Source organism: Eschrichtius robustus, chromosome 7, assembly GCF_028021215.1.
Source record: "Eschrichtius robustus isolate mEscRob2 chromosome 7, mEscRob2.pri, whole genome shotgun sequence".
Lineage (NCBI taxonomy): Eukaryota > Metazoa > Chordata > Mammalia > Artiodactyla > Eschrichtiidae > Eschrichtius > Eschrichtius robustus.
In genome coordinates, this window is record NC_090830.1 from 113,358,152 (window position 1) to 113,380,202 (window position 22,051).

Genomic DNA, 22,051 nt, shown 5'->3' on the forward strand with positions numbered 1-22,051 from the left:
CCACCTGAAACATCTTCCCCAGCCCCTTACTTACTTCATTTGGCTCTTTAACGACCTTCAGCGTTGCTCAAATGTCCCCTTTCCCTGGCCAGCCTAAATTAAATAATTCGGCCCCTGCTTTTTTGTTCTCCACAGCACATTTTATACAATCTGACATGCTTTCATACTGTCTCTTTCCCTTAGTGTCTGTCTCCCCTGCTAGAATGTTCCTTGAAAGCCAGAGCTTTGTTTTGTTCCCTGAGGTATGAGCTTGGCACATAGTAGGCATTCAGTAAATATTTACTGAGTGAATGAATGGATTTGTGTGACTATAGTTCATTGATACATACATAGCATTGTATTTTCTGGATTATAAATTATGTTCATAAACATTAGCTCATTGATCAGTTTGTTCACTTTTTGTAAGTCAGACTAAATCTAACTCTAATGCTATTTAAAGTGTATTGACTTCCTTGATGACTAATATGCAAACTGGTTTCCTTGGGAGATCTTAAGTATGGCCATTCAAATCTATCCTCCATCCCGTTTTGTTTTAGTGATGGGGACTCTGAATTCTGATTTACAGAACATTTCTTTCTTTTATCGCTAGTTCCATAGAACAGCGGTCCCCAACCTTTTGGCACCAGGGACCGGTTTCGCGGAAGACAGTTTTTCCACGGAAGGGTGTGGGGGATGGAGGGATGGGGGGGGGAAGGTTCAGGCGGTAACGCGAGCGATGGGGAGCAGCAGATGAAGTTTTGTTCGCTCGCCACTCACCTCCTGCCACTCACCTCCTGCCGTGCAGCCCGGTACCTGTCCTCGGCCCAGGGGTTGGGGACCCCTGTCATAGAACTCACTCTTAGGAACTTTATTAATTCTTACTTATTGAGTTATTATAATTCTTACGTTAGATAAACTGGGAAATGTTTAAAAACAAAGGCATATCAAACGCTTCATTTGCCCTACCCTTGTTTAAGTGAGGGGCCACGACACTGCACAACCTCAGGGGAGCCATTAGGCCTTGCATTCTGTGCCCCTACAGTGGTGTGACACAGCAGCCATGGCAGATATAAGACGTTTGGCTTTAGTTTCTCATGGCTGAATCTTCTGTTTGTTTTCCTCCTGCTGTTCGAGTGGCATTTAAGACTCTGTCTGCCTTGCACTTGCATTGTTAGGTCTCTTGGACTACTGCCTGTCACTTGTTATTAGTGCAGCTGTGTCAAGTTGTTGCTAATTCCATTCTACTTCATCTACCCTCTTGGCTTTCTTCCTTAGCTATTTCAGTTACTCTGTCTACTGTTCCATTTCACTTGATTGACATCAAACTTGTATGATAGGAAATGAGTCCATATTTTCATCAGGCAGTTAAGGTACCCTTTGTCAGCCTAATCGCTATCTAGTTAATTATTTCTATCAAAATACAAATGGTATCTGTCATTCAGAATTCGATCCTAGCGTTGTGGTAAGGTTAAAAAATGCGAGTGTGGCAACCTGCTACCATTCTGGGCTGATTCTCCAGAGAGAATAGGCAATACTTTGATTTAGGGAGCAGTGAAAGCAGGCAGAGACAGAAATTCGATCCCAGTTTTACTGTGTGTAGATGATTTTACTTAGCATACCTGACAATGAAGACATGTTCTTGTAATTTCATCTGTGCCAATGCCCTGTTTTGAGCACGTAGCAGTTAAAATCTAGGTGATTATTTCATAATAACTTGCTTATGATACTGACTTTGAATAGAAATATATTGATAGAGCCCTGTACTCTGAAGAGAGGCCTGCATAGATTCTCTTAGGTCTGACTTAGTGATCCCTTAGTGATCTAGGACCAGACTACGTGAAGAGAGGCTGTGGGTATAAAGTTCAGGGCAGTTGGAAATGACATATATACTGCAAGACCTCTTATAGCTAGCAAAAAAGGGCTGTCTCCAAGCCCTAATGTCTGCTTTATTCTGTATATAGTTAATCAAGTTTATTTAATCCATGTATATTTAAAAGTTTTAGTGCTACTTAATGCCTATAATTGCATGTTGTGCTGATTGCTGTGTTTTCATTCTTTGGATGTTAAGAATCCATCAGTTTATAATCTTTTCTAGTTTTTGGTTTATAAATGCCTTTTATTAGTTTCCCCAAAATTGCTTTGCTGCTTTCAATCCTGGCTTAATGCCTCCAACACTCAGGTTCAGAAGGATGCTATTTGAGCTCAGTTTTTAAAATTTCTGTATTGACAGGTTTACATTTTCTTTTTGATTGCTCCATTGATGAGGCCAAAGACTGAATTCCCTGCAGCGAATGGTTAAGTGGGGGAAGAGGTACCTTGTATTGTCCTCCAAAAGCATGATTAGAGAAGAGGGGTATCATTTTTTTTGTACTGCTTAGTGGGAAGAAGGTTCAAAAAACAAGACTTCTCACCAGGAATTCCAAAGCTAAAAATATGTGGCTCTGGGGCAGATGAAGAAGTTTCAGTACTGGAGGTGGGGGTGTGAAAGGGAACAAGTGAGCTTGGAAGAAAACTTAATAATTTTCAATCTCAGAAGCCTACCTTACATGAATAATTTCTCCGAGAGTAAGGCCCTTTCCAGTCAGATCTGTTGGTGCTGCTGAGCTGGTATTTCAAGTATGTCCATCTGCATTTAAACGAATTGCTCCAAGACAATCTGATTATGCGGTAGTTACTTTGGTGAGAATAGCGCCTCAGTGGAATGGAAACTTCATTTTGAGTCTAATATTAGACCTTGCTTTGGAAAATTCCTTTTAAATGATCACAAGCTGGGAATAGCAAAAGAATTTAACTTTCGACAGACAGCATTCACCAAGAATTTTTAACTGCTTATGTTTGGGTCCTTGGGAAAGCAGATGTGAGAAACTGACCGGACCAAACTGACTAGACTAGAATTGACTTGACCAGATGCGGTGTTTATATCTATTGCTGATAAGTTTTCCTCCTAGTCTCATTTGCTCAAAATATTTTCATTCTTTGAGCGTGAGCATGCTAAGGATGCAAATTGTTAGGAGGCCTAATTGTCTAACAATCTAAACTTCTAGGCCTCCAGACAATTGTTGCCTATAAAGGGGTCTGAGGCAGAGCAGAAAAGGGCGGACAAGCCGACAGAACCAAAGCCAGTTTCTGAGTAAGTGCTGGGAACTTGATCAGACCTGGCCTTCAGGATATTTTTAGTTTGTCTGGCTGATTGTGTCTGAGCAAACTCACCCAGTTTGAAGTTTTAAGTAAACTTTATTTAAAGGACACCCCCTCACTCCCCCACCCCCGGCAAAAAAAACCCCAAAAACCTCACCCTGACATTGACAAAAATAATATACGTGTTAACTGATCATGAAGTTTCCAGATATCATGTCTCCTTGACTTAACCTAAGGATAAGTTTCAGATGCCTTGCATGCCTTGGGTTGGGAAAACCAATATTGGTGTTTGAGATAAATTTAAAATTTTAAAAGATCTTTCTGAAATTGAAATGCATCTTTTAACCACGGTGTACATTTAGTATAGTAGGTTTTTTTTTTTCTCTTCCTAAGCTGGCAATAAGTTGATGGTGCCTTAGAATTGAGGAAGAATATTAATAAATTAATAGGAGCTACCATTTATTGATCACCCAGTGGATCCTAGGCACTGTCTTTGCTAGGTACCAACATTATCTCTGACACTCACGATAATCCTGTGTGGCAGCGACTATCATGAATGAGCCTGGGTTTAGAGGAGACTGAGGCTCAGAAAAGTTAGGTAGTTTGCTCATCATACAGCTGGTGATGGCTAAAGTGGCAATGCTGGAGTTCTCATCCAGGACTGGTCAGCTTCACAGCATGTGTTCTTCCTTGTAGGTTATATCTTTTTGATGTTTACTATATTTGAAATTAAACCTGAGAAATTTTCAATATTTACTTATTCATTTTTAAGGGACATCATAAATCCATTACATGTTAACATAAACAACATTTTTATTAAAAATAACTTTTTTCCAAAACATAGTGTCATTGTTTACCTTTATGTGTATCTCTTTATTATCTAGCTAAATGGAGGGCAGCTGGATTCTCTTCATTCAGTCTGTGCTGTATACTGTTTTAATTGAAGTATGTGAAGAAAATCTGGCCTCACACAGATACGTATTTGGAAAAGGGAGGGGTGTTTTAATAGGCTTTTTGAATAATTGTGTATGTTCTTCTTTGATAATATACCAAAACTCCCCAAGTGATAGTTTCTTAAAGGTTAGTTGCAATGTAGAATCTGAAACTATGCCAGTGGACTTTTGGTGCACTGTTACATTAAAATCTTTTGGTCTGGAATCTTCCTTACAGAAGAATTCTGAATAATGTATGTAGCTACCCTCTGACTCCAGGAAGGAGAGCTTAATTCCTACCGCTCACCCCTCCCTGGGGGTGGGCTAGACCTAGTGACTTGCTTCCAAAAAGTAGAATGAGGGAAAGGGAAAAATTAGTAACTTTGCAGTGGAGAAGAAACCTGGGAAACTCTACCTTAACCAAGTGGTGAAGGTGAACATCGCCTGTGATGTCATGTGGCTGCCATGTGAGCCCTGGTGTGATGTAACTAGAAAACTCATAATCCCAGTCTAATCGTGAGAAAGATATATCCAGATAAGAGGTCATTCTGCAGAGTACCTGACCAGTGCTACTTGATTGTCAAGCTCATGGAAAACAAGGGAGGACTGGGAATCAGTCACAGAACAGAGGAACCTGGGAAGACATGACAGCTAAATGCAATATGGTACTCTGGATTGGATACTTGAACAGAAAGAGAACATTAATGGAAAAACTGGTGAAATCCAAATGAAATCTGGAATTTACTGAATATTACCATATCAATGTCAGTTTCTAGTTTTGATGACTATATCATGGTAAAGTAAGATGTTATCAGTGGGGGAGAAATTGAGTAAAGGGTATACAGGGACTCTACTGTCTTTGCAAATTTTCTGTAAATCTAAAATTACTGCAAAATAAGTTTTTAAAAATCCACTTATGTATTGCATTCTGAATAAATCATTTACCCATGCGTGATTTGGTAACACCATGGCCCTGGTCATTTGGAAAATACTTGTTCACAGAGTTAAGCAGATCTTTGAAATGTTGACACATTTTATTGTTCAGTGCTTTCAAAATCTCATTTGTTAATAGCACCACCTGTCTCATCAGAAAAGTCTTTACTGAGAAGCTCTCAAGCTCGTGGCGGCGGATACAAGTTTCCCAAAATTCTAATTTTCCCTTGAAAGCTCAGATGTTATCTTTGGCAGCAAACACTGCTGTTGTTTTCCTTAATGTAAGAGGCTCATCTTGTTCATTTTCAAGAAAATGTCTGCCAAATATCCAAGTCTAAATAACCATAGTTTGTTTGGTAGTCATTCTTTCAACTAAAAAAGATGTTCAGTGAAAAAAAGTGGCTGATCCAACTTGCAACTCAAACAATTTGCGTTGAGTCATTTTCCTCAAAACAATTTGAGTCCTTTCCTCAAAACAACTATCGTACTTGAGAATGCAACAGAAGTGTTTTACCGTACTTCGCAATTTGTCACATACAATATTGAAAGACAGGTCCCGGGAATCAAGATTTAATGAAGCTAATAACTTTTACTGCTTCATCAAGGATATTCTTTTTTTTTTTTTGTCCTGAAAAGAATTATTTTATTTTTAAATTTTTATTGAAATGTAGTTGATTTACAATGTTGTGTTAAAGGTGTACAGCAAAGTGATTCAGTTACATATATACGTATATATATATATATATATATATATATACTTTTTAAAATTCTCTTCCATTATAGGTTATTACAAGATATCGAGTATAGTTCCCTGTGCTATACTTGTGTGCAACAAGTAGGTCCTTGTTGGCTATCTATTTTATATATAGTAGTGTGTATATTTTAATCCCAAACTCCTAATTTAAGGGATATTCTTAAGAGGAACTAATTTTTTCCCCTCTCACTGTGTGTGTGTGTGTGTGTGTGTGTGTGTGTGTGTGGTGGAGAAGACAGTGACCACTAGCATAGTGACCACTACTACCGCTGCCTTGATTTGTGCTCAGGCACTTTACACCATTGCTGCAAATATCAACACAGTGGAAAATTCCAGGAACATTTTAGTGTTCTAAATGAAAATAGTTTGACCTTTCTGACTCTCCTGAAAGGGTCTTGGGCACCCCTAGGGGTCCACAGACCACACTTCGAGAACTGCTCTCCTAAAGTAAAGTAGCAGTTGCTAAAAGGTCACAAAGGAAGAGCTGACATAACCGAAGACCAAATCCATTAGGAGGCAAGTGGTAACATGGTGGTACCATGTGTGTAGACGATGATGCTCTTCTGTATTAACTGGTCTTACTTTTTATGGCCCATGAAGCTTTTCCATTTGTTTGTGGTATTTCCAAACCATTTTTAAATGCTGAAATATAGACTTTGATAATCTGGTATCTGTGTTTGCTGCTATTTTTACCATAATCATTTATAAGACTTCATTCAGGAAATTCAGAAAATTACCTCTGAAAATTACCTCTTTGTTTTCTTTAAAGGTAAATCTCACCTGGCTATTGTGCAGCGAGTAAACAATGAGGGAGAGGGGGATCCATTTTATGAAGTTCTGGGAATTGTCACGTTAGAGGATGTGATTGAAGAAATCATCAAATCTGAGATTCTAGATGAAACAGATTTATACAGTGAGTACCATCGCCTGAGTGTAATTTTCCAAAACCTTTGCTTTTATTTGTCATGTTGTTTGTGAGTCATCTGACATCTCTCCAGCTGTTGTCTGCCTGTTTCTAATTATGCACTGTGTGTGTAGGCTGGGTACCACCTACCAGTATATTCCAGTCCCTTCATCAGAGAGGAAGAAGAGGCAGGTCCTGTAGTGTCAACTGGCCATGTTTTTTTTGAAAAGCCAACTGCTTCTAACTATTGATCTGGGCATTGCTTGCCCTGAACAGAAAACTCCATTCCTGGTTTTCCATTTATTTTACATCTGGAGGAAGACTTGTTCTTAACTAAATTTTCATTTTACACAATTAGGCAAATTGTTTTCAGATAAATTTCTGTCTCTACCTATGGTCATAATTCAAATACTTAAAAAGTGAGGGGAGTTTGTTAAATTGATGGATAGCAACTGTTGAAATTTCTCTGTTCCAGGACCCATGGGCCAGGGTAGAGGTGAGGTTTGCAGGCATAGTTTTGCTGGGGCAGTAGTGGTGCAGCAGGGTATATAGAGAAAGCAGGACGGGTTAGGGTACACAATAAAAAATTTATTTTTCTCATTCTGTGCTTCTCTGCCTTTTGAGAGGTGGTCTTGGATAGGGGCAGGGGAAGGGAAGTATCCACACCTGTTTGCCCAGGAGTAGGCTTGATTCTGGGCTGAGTGTTGAACATGAATCTTGTCTCATTAAAGTCCACAACTGTTGGACTGTGGAGCTTAAACCCTCTTCCTCAGCTTTACTCTTAGGTAAAGACTCTTTCAAGGGTTTCTTAATGCCAAAGATGGCCCAAGGCCTGAGATGTTAGGGGCTCTCAAAGGTGGTATAGAGAAGGAGAATCTGGGCTCTTTTTGTCCTGTTTGGCTTTTAAAGCATGACTTGGAGGGGAAAATGGACTGTTCAAATGGCCTGGAGCACCCAGGACAAAGCCAGCCTTGCTCAAAGTGGAATGATTTTTTTTCAGTCCTGTTAGAAGGGAATGTCCCTCATTTTTTTAAAAAGTCTTCCACGCACCCTTAAAAAAATACATTTTATGTTTATGTTAAAATACATTTTATGTTTATACATTTATGTTTATGTTTTCCATGTACCCACTTAAAAAAATACATTTTATGTTTAGCTCTTGACATGCTTCTGAAAATGTATCTTATTTTTTCCTCACATCTGTATAGTGTTCTTTAAAAAACACCAGTTCCTATGTGTTTTATCCTTTTGACTCTTGGAGAATAATCAGAGATTTCATAATAGAGAATATTGTTAATTCTACGTTTACATTCTTTTCATCCTTCCTCACAGTGACTATTTAATACCAAGTGTGTCTCTGCATATTTATGTGTTTCCCCAGGGGTAATCCTCATTGTAAGAAAGATAATCTAGACATTTATGAGCTTTTATGTTTACACTACAGTTCACTTCTTTTAAACCTTGATGAGACTGATTTCATACATGGCTTCCTGAATGAGATGCTGAACTTGTGGTTCAGGTGTATTCTTGATTCAGATTAGGGATGATGACTACCTTTGTCATTAGAAAATTATTTAGGATGCCTGCATTGATTTATGCTGCCTGATTCTAAAGAGAATTTGAGACAGGAAAATTATAGGTTGTGTTCACTGTCTCCCCAGGACAAGCCTAGTTAGTAATCACTCTGTTTTGCCCTAGGCATGAAATGGTAATGTAAAGACACATGCTTCTTGGGGGAAAAAAAGGAAGCAATTAGGATCTTGTCTCTAATCTAGTTTTTTCTTGATCATTACTTTGTCCAGAAAAATACTTGAAAAAAGGTTTTGCATTAGACGCTTCCTAGATCAAGGATTGGCAAACTACAGCCCTCAAGAGCATGCCACCTGTTTTTATATGACCCAGAAGCTAAAATTTTTTTTTTACATTTTTCAGTTGAAAAAAGGATAATAATTTTATTTTGTGACATGCAAAAATGATAAGAAGTTAAAATTTCATATCCGTAATAAAGTTTTACTGTAACACAGCCCTGCTAATTCGTTTACATATGGCTGCTTTTTGCTAAACAGCAGGGTTGAGTAGTTGCAACAGCATACATGGCCCGCGAGCCTGAAGTATTTGCTGTCTAGCCCTTTACAGAGGAAGTGTGCTGACCTCTATTCTGAATCACTTCCTTTGTATTTGGTTGACCTTGAGGATCTCATGGTCTGGGGTAGAAATGCAGCTAACAGTTATTATTATTAAAATACTGTTCCATGAAAGTGTTCTTGTTTGTTTCTTGAGATTGTGTGTGTGTGTGTGTGTGTGTGTGTTCTCTTTCAGCAGAGGCTGGGAGCCTCTTAAAGGCAGGGACATGCTTCCCTGTGTCTTCTGTAACATGATTGTTCTTCACTGCGGTGTGGCGACCTGAGTAGCAGGAGCGTGTGTGCACTCTGGGCTACATGCTCTGTTGCTATGTGGTTGTATAGGCTCCACGAGGGGAGGATTCTTGTCCCCAGCTGCCCAATAACGTACTTAAAAGGGCTCTGAAGATCTTCACGAAGTGTGTCGATAGTTGCTCCTCATCAGGTTGCCTGTGATTTCTTACTCTGGATTGTGTCACAGTCATGAGTGTGCTGCACTGATTTAATGAGGATTCTCTCTCCCTTCCCCTTTCCATGTGGTGCTTGTATGTAGCGTGCCCACCATCTGGAGAGAGAGCCTAGCCTTTTCCATATATTATGTCATTTTCATTCGAAAAAAGCCCCAACCTAATGGAATGCATTTCCATTTCTCCCTCAGCTGATAACAGAACGAAAAAGAAAGTGGCCCATCGAGAAAGAAAGCAAGATTTTTCTGCCTTTAAGCAGACAGACAGCGAGATGAAGGTTAAAATATCACCACAGCTTCTCCTGGCCATGCACCGTTTCCTAGCAACAGGCAAGTGCAGCTTATCACAGTTTGAAATCTCTGCCAACCCTGGAGCGAGTTTCTCACCCACCGCTGACTGGGGTGGGCTGGGGGTGGAGACTGGGAAATGGGGTGATAAGTAATGCCACTTTTGTGTTTTGTTTTTTGTTTTTTTGTTTTGTTTTGTTTTGTTTTGTTTTTTTCTTTTTAAATTCTCTCCTCTCCTATGTTCAGTGTCGGCATGAACCCTCTGAGACATTTACCAGGGGTGGACCAGTAACTTAAAATTGGTCTGAAAGGTAAGGATGAATGTTAGTGCCACACTGCATGTGAACAGTAGGCCAGGCCATCCGCTTCAGCTAAGTCCAGGGGAGAGCCAGCTGGCGGAGCAGGCGGACAGTGCAAACCAGACACTACCTCGTTGTGTGTCGGACAGTTGAGTAGTTCTCTCTTCAGCTTGCCTCAGAAGAACAGTTGGACATCGGTGGTGACACAGGTGCTATGATTTGCAAAGAAGAACAATAAATTTTCAAAATTAAATCTTTACCCTTTATGGCTTTAATGAAATCAGAAATTCTAAGAACTCTGACATGGATTTCTTGATGGCCTCTTCAAATCAGATTGTTAACTTGGGTCCATTCCAGGAGGCAAGTGTTCACATTATTAAAACCACCAACCCAGCCAGCACTGACTGCTCCAGAGAGGTCAAGGTCGAACGGACTTGAGAGACCGACTGACCCTGCTCACATCCCCAGATGGCTCTCTAGGCGAAGGGTGAGCTCTGTTGGCCAGGGGAAGTGTGAGAAAATCAGAGTACCCAGTGGCCTGTAGAAGACGTCTGTGTCCAAGATGGGCAGCCAGTGCCTTTCAACTGAATGCAGTATACTTAAGATATTTTGAAAAGAATGCTAACGGCAGCCATGTGATGGAATGTTATGCACTCTTTAAGATCATGTTTTCAGATACCTGGACATGCTCACCATATAATATTTATGACATGGGAAAATACTCATAATTTAATGTAAGGTGAGAAGAAACAGTATAAAACCGTGTGTACACAAGATTATCCTTGTGTTTTTGTGTGTACACACACGTACACGGTACGCATGCCTAGGTGAGGTATTAGAAAGAAATGCTCACCAATTGCTCAGAATGGTTACAAGTGGTTGGTTTATAGGCGATTTTATTTTATTCTTTATTTTTTTCTGTGTTATCCAAAATTTCCACAATGTACATCTAATTTTGTTATTACAAAAAAGTCACAGAAGCTAATGCAGAATTTATATTGCACAAATAACATAATTTTAAAAATTTTAAAACATATAAACAATGTCTTTAACTTATTATTTTCTATTTCTGATAATATTGTTCATCATTTTAGAACCACAATTTAAAACTAAATGTTATCCTACTCTGCCTCTGAGATACCATAAAGTCCACTTTCAGTATGGCACCCTTAAGTCAGTAATTTTGGGTTTTGTTATTTTAATAAAATCAATATCTTTGTAAACTCAGATCAACATTACATTTTTTTTTTTTAATTAGCAAGTTGGAGTGCATGTTGATGTGTGCACGTGCCTTGCTTTTATTCTGAATCTCTACCTTCCTTTGTTCCCAGACTTTCTCAGGGTAGTTGAGTGGGAGAATGAGATGTGGAGCACTGCGTCTGTGCACCTGGTACTAACCCACACCTAGATGCTTCCTGACCTTTGCTTCTTCCTTTGGCTGTTGTTGGACAGTCAGTCTTTTGTGGCCTGTTGCAGGGCGTCCTGGCAGTCATGGAGCCTGCTTCTGGTTGATTTTCCTTTGTGTCAGTCAGAAAATGAGGGTATTTTTATGAGAACTGAAACCAATGACAGGTCGAAAATGAAAAGTTTTAAAGCAACAAACATGAGAATTCAGCATTTTCTAATTTCTCCCAGGTAATCTGCCCCCAGCGGATCACCAAACGGAAGTCTCGTTAATCCATACTGTTATCGCTTCAATTCCAAGTATTCTTTTCTCTAAACACCTTAATCACTAGTATCATTTTTTTCCATCCATTTGAAGTGTAATATCAAGTTGTGTTTATATCTATAGAAGTAGAAGCATTTAGCCCATCCCAGATGTCAGAGAAGATCCTTCTAAGGCTGCTAAAGCACCCCAATGTCATCCAGGAACTGAAGTATGATGAGAAGAACAAGAAAGCCCCAGAATACTACCTCTACCAGCGAAACAAACCTGTAGACTACTTCGTTCTCATTTTGCAGGTCAGAAGAATTAACAGTTGTTTGATCTTATTGAGTACCCACCCTTCCAGTTCGGAGGAGACTTGGTGTAGGTGAATGGGTGTCAAGGATAACATACTTAACTTCTGGGGTGGCCTTGCAGTGGGAGAATTTCATCTCCCTGTTTTCCTATCTGCAAACAATTTCAATATAAAGCAATGTTATTAATTACTTTAATTTCCAATACAGACAGGCACTTAGTGATTGCTGAGGCATTGAGGCATTCATTTGAAGAAGGGTGAATTCAGGTGTTTGTATTTTTTTTGAAGAGTTTGGGGAATTACCTGTGCATGTCTAAATCTTGGCTGGGCATTTGAAATTTAAGTGTTGTGAGTTCCTTGGGTCTCCTTTTTATCATCTTTTGTTTCTTCCACCCCTCGTTAGGACTTGGTCTTGCACAATTTCCTAGAGATGCCTTATGATCTCTTCCCTTAACGCCATCAAAATAATCCATTTATTATTGTTTTTATTCCTGATTACTACCAGCTTCTGTTTTAATGAGGAACTGATGGGATAATCACAGCCTCTCATGGCAATGGTAACTTACCTCCTTCTCACTGTAACATAATCCACTATATAAGGTGAGAAGGTCCATCCATTCTGAACCCTCCTAGGGGCCCTAGAGGGGCTTTTGTGCTTGGATTGACAGGAGGCCCTTATTATCTCACAGTTTCACTTGGTAGAGCGCAGTTCTTGGTATGGAGACCAAGATGAATAGTACAATGAATAGCATGCTAGTTTTATTGATTTCTTGTGTCTCTTTATTGAAGAATTACTTTTATAGGAATTCTGAGTGTATTTCAATATAAGAATACTAGCCCCTTAAGCATTCTCCTGTTTCTTGGTTACTTCCTAGGTAAGAATTGGAGGGATCTTTATAAGAGTATAATTAGCACTTGGTAGACCCATCTACAATTTACATTGAGTCCAGCAAGTCCCAATTATCTAAATGAATCAAGATGTTTCTTTTTATCTGAAAATAACTCTTATCAGATGTCGAGATGTTAGAAACTCTGGGAAGTGTTGTGTTCATGCCCCGTGTTTGGACTGTATAGTGAATTCTGGAAGCAGAAGTGAGGAACTGTAGAAAAGTCTGTGGATTAACCAGGTATATGCTGCTTTCATATAGTGTTTCTTGGAAACGTCTGTTTGCAGGTTTTCTAAGTCAGTACCCTGATTATTCTACTAACCTTAGTCTCATTCAATCCTGAATTGTTTTTCTTTTTCTCTGGGGATAGACAAGCTTGAAACTCTGAGGGGGTTGGGAATTTATTTTATTTACTACAGTGAAGGAGTAAAGCATTCGTGTTTCTCATAAAATCTAGATGTGAATATTCCTTAAAATTAGAGAAACTGAATGACATTAAAGACAGTTTATTTGGAACTTTGAGGATTGACATTGTGAATTTCAGTAATATTAGAAACTCTGTGGCTTTCAATCGTCGATTTTTATATAGTTAGCATTTATGAATTCTGATTCAGTAATGCTCTATTGGTATGTAAAAAAGCCATTTCCTGGCTGATGGATCAAAAAATAGATTTTATGGAAGAGGGACTTCATAATTCTTGTCCCTTTATAAGTAAATCTTTAAAGATATTTTTGATAAGGCTTTTATGTCCATGTACCTATATTTGAATACCTATGTCACGTTAAATATTTTTATAAATGTGACAAGTTCTTGGAACTGACGATGTCATGGGAGTTTTTTTAAATTTTTATTTATTTTTGGCTGCGTTGGGTCTTCGTTGCTGCGTGCGGGCTTTCTCTAGTTGCAGTGAGCGGGGGCTACTCTTCGTTGTGGTGTGTGAGCTTCTCATTGCAGTGGCTTCTCTTGTTGTGGAGCATGGGCTCTAGGCGCGCGGGCTTCAGTAGTTGTGGCTCGTCGGCTCAGTAGTTGTGGCTCACGGGCTCTAGAGCACAGGCTCAGTAGTTGTGGCGCACGGGCTTAGTTGCTCCGCGGCATGTGGGGTCTTCCCGGACCAGGGCTCGAACCCGGGTCCCCTGCATTGGCAGGCGGATTCTTAACCACTGTGCCACCAGAGAAGCCCCATCATGGGAGTTTTATAAAGATTTCAAGGATTTATGGAGGTGTTCAAACTGTAGAGTTTGGTGAAAATCATGTTCTTGAAGGCCAGGCAGTTACCTGAGGTACCCAGAGTATGACAAAATGAAATATCATAATACCCTGTCAGTCTAGCATAGCCATCACCATTGACAGAGTATATTCCACCTAAAATATCACTAATCCATCACTGGAAATTCATGCCAGGTTATTGAGCATGTTCCACTGCATTTCAAGAACATTAAACCAGAGGAAAGCAGCTGTAGCTGCCTTCCCTTCCTGGCCCCAGTGCCAGCGAGCTGCCTTCTTCTGCAGACACTAGAAAAACTCTTTTATTAAGTAATTGATGTTTGGAATATAATTATAACTAGAAACAATCACTTTGGGTTTAAACCCTAGATGAAATAAAGTCTAATTTATTCAAAGCAAACCATTTAAGTAAGCTTACTTAAAAGAATATCCTATAGGTTATGGGACACATACTACATATGAATAAAAAGGCACTTTCAAGTTTTATCTGAGAAAGTAGATTTTTTAACTAAAATGTATTGTGATAAAAGCACAATAAATAGTGAAAGAAAACTTTTTTGGCTCTACATGCCTTACATAACTTAACAGAATACACATATAAAAGTAGAAATGGATAGGAACATAATCTTGGTGGAAAATTTTTCCACCATCATAAAAGAGCAAGAAAAAATGTTAGAGTTTTAAATTGTGTAAATAAAATTAACCAAGTTGAAGAGAATTAAATATAAAGCCAGGGAAATACACTTTAAACAAAAAGTTTTATGTGACTTCTTCATAAAAATTGGTCATTTGCTCTGTCACATGTAAATTCTAATAAATTCAGAAAGATAGAAATTTCATAAAACTACCTGCATAGATCATGATGAAATAAAATTAGACATAAAAATGCATAATTGAAAAGTACTAAGCTATTTTAAAACTGTGATCAATTCTCTTACAAAGGTTTATACATAAGGTATAGAATAAAAGACTATTAAATAATATAAATACCATATCCACAGTATGTCAAAGTTTAAAATTTTATTCTTCCTCTAAGTACTTACATAAGAAAAAAAGATATCTCTGATTTTCCATAATAGAAAAAGAGCAAAGCAACAAACTAAAAAGAACAAATTAACTAATAGAGTGTCATGAAAATAACTTTTAAAATGAAGAAGTTTTACATCCCATAAATAAAATCAAGATTGGTTCTTCTAAAAGATTAACAAAATCATTATTCTATTGGCATAATTAATGTAATAAGAGAAGAAAGAAAACTAGAAGTTCTCCCTTCCCCCCAAAAAAGCAGCTAGAATCAAAGGAATTGCGTGAAAAAAAAAAAAAAATTGAGACTCTAAAGAACTCAATTTCTGTATTGTACAAATAGAACAAGATGATTTGATAGTTAAATGCATTCTTTACGACAGTATGGCCTAATCTGAAGTCTGATAATGTTCTGGGCCAGTCTCACTTGTCCACATTGATGGAGAATTCCTAAATAAAAAGGTAGCAGTTAGAGACCAATAACGGACCCAAAGAGCTATTCACTGTGACTGTGACTGAATTAGGATTATTTTAGGTATTCAGGACTAGTTTAATAGAAGGACAACAAAACTAAAATATGCCATGTTAATTAGGAAAGCAGTAAAGGAAAAAAATCCCTATGCTTAAATCAGTAGATATCAGGACAAAATTAAGCATCCATTCTTGATTTCTAAAACAAACCAAAACCAAAAAATCTTTGTAAAAATCCATGATGAACAGTGAACAAAAAAGAAAAAAATGCTGTAAACCAATCACATGCTTAAACTGGCAGCTTCCTTTTGGGAATAAATATATACACCCCCTCATATACATGCATTTCAAGAAATCATTATTTTTTATAAAGCTTTTTATGCAAATAGATTTATAGCAAATAAATCTATCAATTATAATTAAAGTAGTAGAAATAGTCCATATGTCTAAGCTAATCAAATTTCAGTGTGGATAATATGAGAGATCATTATATGGTCATAAAAGAAGTAGAAAGCATGTACAAAAATATGTCAAAAATATAGTGTGCCTGTAATTATAACTATTATAAACCATTTTTCTAATATATATAGTTGATATTTTACAGTGAAGTATTTGTTGGTCCTGTGGGGAATAAAATGTGTAAGCAGATAAATAAAAGTCATTGTTCTTACACAACACATAATTAAGTTATGATTTTAGTAAATACAAAGAATAATAGGAAAACAAGAGGAATAGCTTTCTTCTTTGCCTATTATGTAATCAATGGAAAGGGATGCTTTTTTTTCTGGGGTTAATTTTTGTTGATTTCATGCCCCAGATGTTTTGTTGTTCAGTTGCCCCATCCACTCTTTTCCTTTAGGGTTTCTGACATAGATTCGAAAGGGTTTTTCCCTACGGAGTGAAATCTGTTCCTTTGTGGAGGTGGCAGGTAGCATCTTAGAACTAAACAGCCTTTGACAATATTTAATATCATTTCACTTGTTATTGGGAGAGAATTGAAGCCTTCAATACCAAACCTTCTCAAGGAGTTTTGAGTTGCAGGGTCTCCGTGTCCCAGTGAATAATGTTTCCTCACTCTTGAGTTGTGTACAGATAACACAGCCAGGTTACAGAAAAAAATTATTTAGATACCTAGTGTTGACTCTATTTTTTAAAAATTAAATACATGTAAATATAAAACTAGCATGAGCTCCTTTTGAACCCTTTGAGCTGAGAACTCTTACATAGAACAATAAAGAAAACAAGTTTGTAATTAGTATTTTAAATGTGTAAATGACACTGTTTGGCTGATAGGAAAGTGCCACTGGTCCCAGGACGGTAGCAGGGAGCTCTGGCACTGGCTCTTGCATTCAGCACACTTAGGTCCCTGTGTGCCTGGAGAGGATGGCACCCTCCAGCCCCATGCTCAGTTTGAGCTACTCTGTATGTTTGTACAGTATGTTGTGTTGTTATTTGGCCTCCACTGGGTGTGACCGGATTACTTGTATGTTTAGTCCTCCCCTGTTCCTTTCTCTTTGGCTCAGTGCTTCTCACACTTCAGCATGCTTGGGAATCCCTTGGGGATTCAGTACATCTAGGGTGGAGTCTGAAATGCTTCATTTCTAACCAGCTCCCAGTTGGTTGAGTAGCAAGCCTTAGCTGTGATGATTCACGTAGTAAGAACAACTTAACAGATTTGAGCACTAAGGCAAATGCTGCCACTGACATCTGGTGGCAGCACTTGGTTAGAAGGTGGTCAACCAGATAGCCTGAAATATATGTAAATTAATTTTTGACCTTCAAAAAAAAAATTTTTTTTTTTAATTTAAGTGTTTATGAAGCAAACTTGCTGAGTCCTAGGACTACATCTGTGGACTGCAGACTGAAAAATGTTGCTAGAGGATGTCTGGGTGGTGCGTCCCCTCCCACTGGGCAGTGCTGGTGAACACAACCTAGCGTTTGTGCCCCTGGCATTTCATTACCTCCTTTTAGGTGTCAAACCCTATTTTGTGATGGTGATTTAAAAAACAAAAACAAAATAAAAAAAGAACTCAATTCCAGAGTGAGCAGGAGACCAAGTAGATGCTCAGCATACGGGATCTGAGGGTCTTCAGCCTTGAGTCCACGGCTTCCACTGAGCGGTTGATCTTGTTTGTGCCCACGAGGATGGCTTAGGCTTCTGCCTTGAGGCCAGGTACAGCACGTGACTGCTGGGTACTTTGTGGATGCTTAGAAACTTTGAAAAGAGTTGTCTAATACCTTTTTCCAAAGGAAGGTAGGATTCTGTAGTTACTACAGAATCCCAGGCAAAGCTGGGACAGTGAGGCCTTCTTCCTGTTTTGTCAGTTTACCAACATGAAGCCCTAGCTTCCTTTGGGAGTCTGTCCTGTCTCGATTTTTGTGTGTGTGTGTGTGTGATATACTAGACTAGAGCAAATTCATGAATGTTTCAAAAGTAAAATTGATACGGAGCTCCTTCCCTATATGGAAGAAGTTTGTTTTCTGAGAAGACACCTGATTGAACTTGAGCCAGGCAAGCCATTTCCTCATGGGGCAGCCCTGCTTTGTGTACCGGTAGGTTTACTCAAAAACGGTCACTTTTTTGAGACATTGACACACATAGATGAGTAAAAAAAAATGTGTTCACTGGATGTTTCTAAAACTTGCCTACCAGGAAAGTAGAGAAGGAGTCCTACTAGAGTCCTACTTCAGTCCTCTAGAGAAGGAGATAGGGCTGGGCAGTTTTTTAAACTTTTGGAATTGTAGAATCACAGGATGTTAGAACTGAAAGAACCACAGGTCTCCTCTCCTTTACTGCAGTTTTATAACTGAAGCAAAATTAGTCTAGTGCAGTGGTTCCTAAATGCTGATACTTGGCAAAGTTTTCGCCAGTTTGAGGCAAAATGAGAAAAATAAAAACAGTTGCAGTGAGTTCTTCATAAAGCTGTGTGTATTCAGCTTAAAGACCTGTTATTCTGAAATTATATATTTTCTATATTTTGGGGGTTAAAATGTCTGGGCTTTTGTGGAATAATGGTCACAGTAGATAGCTGTGTTTTAAAAATATCTTTATTTTATGAAATAAAAATGCGGCAACCCTCTCTCTGTTTCTGAGAAGGAAGATGGATTTTCCTAGTTCTTGGAATCCAAGCAGCCGGGAACCACTGACCTAGTACACCTGCCTGTAATCTGATGGATCTGGACTAGGTAGACTCCAGAAGAAAGATAGCGGATCCTCCCCACCACCTGCCGGCCTGTCTTGGGGGGCAGGGAGAGATCAGCTGAGGGGCTGCAAATCTTCGAGCAGCTGTCCTAATTTAATTTGCAGACTCACAGCTTCTGGGGGAGTCTCTTGAGAGGCCAGGGTGCACAGAGGTTCCAGAGCTGGCACCCATTTGCAGGGACACGGAACACAGAAGGCCCTGTAGCTTGTTTAAAAAAAAAAAAAAAAAAAAAAAAATTAAAGGATCCAGATCAACAGGAGATCCATAGAAATGGAAGTCGATATGAGGCTCTACGGCATTTGATCCTTCCTCCTGATTTTCTGCATAGAAATGCAGGTTACATGATGGTCCTACAGACACTTTTGAGCTTACAGTCACTGAGGCAGACATTTTCAGTTAGCGTATATGTACATCCTAGCTCTCTGATACAAAATCAGGGATTAGTCCATGAAGAAATGGATAAGTAACTGAAGGTATACACAGCGGGCACTTTCATTTCTGCTGCTCATCGTCTCTGAATATTGTGTCCCTGCCCCCATCTCTTAGGGACCCTGCATCCCATTCTTTCCCACCAGCTTTTGGCTTTTGCTCCCTGAGTTCCCACCTCCTCTCTCTCCACTAACTTTCCGCCCTTTCTGCCCCAATTTGGCTAATCCTAAACAGGCCTCATTTGACCCCAAGGCTGCTGCCAGCTCCCCTGTGGCCCTGCTGCCTGTGCTTTGTCCCTCCTGCCCTCCCTTCCCTTCCACAGTCTGATTTCTTCAGGAAAAGACTCCCTGAGGCCACAGTGGCTCCCTCCTCAGTGACTCTCTGACCATCCCTTTACTCTGAGGTTCTTCCCTCTCCCAGCTTCTGTGGTGACACGGTTGTCCTGTTCTACTTGTATCTGTTTTCCCTTTGGTCCCATATTTGTTTCTTTTTCTCCTCCTACTCCCAGTCAAGGGCTGTAATTGCTCATTTTCTCTTCTCCTCTCTCAGACCCCCATCTCCAGTTCTGACCTTTTCCCTGACCTTCGACCTTCCATTTCAGCCTTTTTGATGGACTCTTCAAAAGGCCTTGTTTTCTTAAAGGGAATTCGTCCCCTCTTCCCGGCCCCCATCACTGATGCATCCCCTTCCCAACATTTCCATCTCCACTCATGGGGTCCCCGTTCTTCAAGTCGCTCAGAGCAAACTTCTCCTGTGATTATTGATGCCCCCTCTCTCTCCTTGCACTTCTTTCTCCCTTACGGTTTCACCAAATTATGTTGATTCCCTATCCGTAGCTCCTCTCATAGTGATCTTCTTCCAGTCCTGTGGTTACTGCTCTCGTGTACATCTAGACTTGATCTTCCTGAAACCGTATTCCTCTGCTCAAGAACCTGACCTCATTAGCCCATCCTTCAAGGAGCTCCGCAGTCTGACCTGCTCACCAAAGTGCTTTTCCAAACCCATCTCCCCTTCTTTCCTGGCAAACCCACCGAGCCTGGAAGTCTGCTGTCACCCACCTCTGACCTTCCTCAACACTGTTCCCTTCCCTTGGCTCAAATCCTACTCCTCCTCAGATTTTCCTTCCTGTATAAAATTTATCTTTATACAAGAACAGGAAGTCATTTTTTTTCTCTCTGAACTCCTTATATTCTTCTTTTTCCTCGTGTAGAATTTTTGTTTACTGCCTTGCATCGTTGAGTTTCATGTGCTCTCCCCTTTTCTGGATTGTGTGCTCTTGGAGGGGCAAGGGCTATCTTCTCACAAGGCTGCACAGCCTCTCCTGAGGACCCTGCATGGTCAGGGTTTTTAGTGCCTATTGGTTTACAGGTTGATTTTGTATTATAGCAAGAGAATTGGTTGGAGATTGATAAAACTAATATTTTCCATTGAGTGAAGGAAAACCCAAAAGAGAGACAACAGATAGTTTTCTGAAGAAGAGTTTTGAGAAAGGGCTTCCATAACCAGGAATTTGGTATGGAATCATAGGGAGTGATCACAGTGATGGAGTTTGCGTTCGTAGGTGGCACAGTGTAGCACACTGGTGAAGAGTTTGTTCTTCGGTTACTTCATCTTTCTGAGCCCTGCTCTCCTGATTTATAAGAGGGTGGTAATTGTGTCTGCTTCGTAGAGTTGTGAGCATTAAACGGATTAATAAGCACTGTGAATTGTCAGCACAGTTTCTCTTCAATAAATGGTAGCTTAATTTTTGTTTACCCATTGTAAAGGATGCACCATGAACGTACCCTCCTACTAGAGAGGCAATAATGATAGGTAAGGTGAGCAAGAGCTGTTCTGACCCTTGGCTTGGAAATCTAGAATGCAACTTGCTTATGAGGGTTTTCCAATAGCCCAGAAAAGGATTATGGTGAACCGTAAGGCTAGGGGGATGAATAAGGCACAGTGTGTCCCAGAGGAGATGATGAGAGGGAAGAAGCTGTAGTCAAGTTAGAGGAAGGAAGGAAAAGGGAGAACCTTAGAAAAGGTTTTGTCCTGATGGAACGAGGTGTTTCTTAAGGTGCTTTGCAGAGAAGTACCATGGTGTCCCAGTGCCTCTGGAGTGTCTGGATGACCAGGGATTGGCCTGCGACGTGTCTGCTCAGTTGGTCAGGACCCATGCTAGGGAGATAAGAGGGAGTTCTGCCGCTGGGAGCCGGTTTAGTCCTCCCTGTTTCATGGTGACAAACCATGTTGGCCCTTGACCCTGACTCTGCTCCGACTCAGGCTCCCGTGGAACTGCTTGGGTGACCGTCACTGAGCACCTTCTCAGCGTCTGTCCCATGGGTGGAACACAAACACCCCATCTTTCAATTACTGGGAGGGCTCTCAACCCACGAACTGGGATGCTGGGAAATATTGAGTGGACTCATGGAAATTAAACATCACACTACTTTCACCTCTGCATCTCCAGCTAAATCCAATTTTTCATATTTAAGATGAATTAACCCTCTCCTCCATCTAAGTGGGAAAGATTATCTGAGGCTTTTTTTTTTTTTTTTTTTACTTCCTTGGGATTGTTGGGAAAGGAGTTTAGACAAAAATCTGAGGAAGGACTAAATCTTGCATAGAGTTTGCAAAGAAATTCATGTAATTGGACTGAACATGCTCCCTTTTTTCTTTTCACAGGGGAAAGTGGAAGTAGAAGCTGGGAAAGAAGGTATGAAGTTTGAAGCCAGTGCTTTTTCATACTATGGTGTAATGGCCCTTACAGCCTCCCCAGGTGAGTTTCCTTCTCAGCCTCAGGGCAGGGCTAGGTTTTAGGAAATAACGCCCTTGTACTGTCATCTTTCTGTACCTGCCGGCTAACCCTGTTTATTTACTTTTTGAACTTTTTATTGAAGTGTATAATGTATACAAAAAATACTGCTCACATCATACATATATACCTCCATGAATTTTCGCAAACTGAACTCTCTTGTGTAAACCAGCTCCCAGATCAAGAGACAGAACATCACCAACCCCAGAGAACCCTCGCCCCACCCTCCCCTTTAGTCACTATCT

At 39.7% G+C, this 22,051-nt stretch overlaps 1 protein-coding gene across 5 annotated transcripts in view; it reads left to right on the forward strand.

Moving 5' to 3' along the window:
- CNNM2 (cyclin and CBS domain divalent metal cation transport mediator 2) overlaps positions 1-22,051 on the forward strand; it is a 139,641-nt gene that overhangs the window by 109,419 nt on the left and 8,171 nt on the right. For 3 of the 5 annotated variants that reach the window (XM_068548480.1, XM_068548482.1, XM_068548481.1), the window contains exons 2-5: positions 6,506-6,649; positions 9,419-9,556; positions 11,606-11,775; positions 21,677-21,770. In XM_068548480.1, coding sequence (XP_068404581.1) covers positions 6,506-6,649; positions 9,419-9,556; positions 11,606-11,775; positions 21,677-21,770 — 546 coding nt within the window. Of the gene's footprint in view, positions 1-6,505; positions 6,650-9,418; positions 9,557-9,760; positions 10,815-11,605; positions 11,776-21,676; positions 21,771-22,051 lie in introns of those variants that run through there. The other 2 variants (XM_068548483.1, XR_011074525.1) reach the window with 2 other exon arrangements.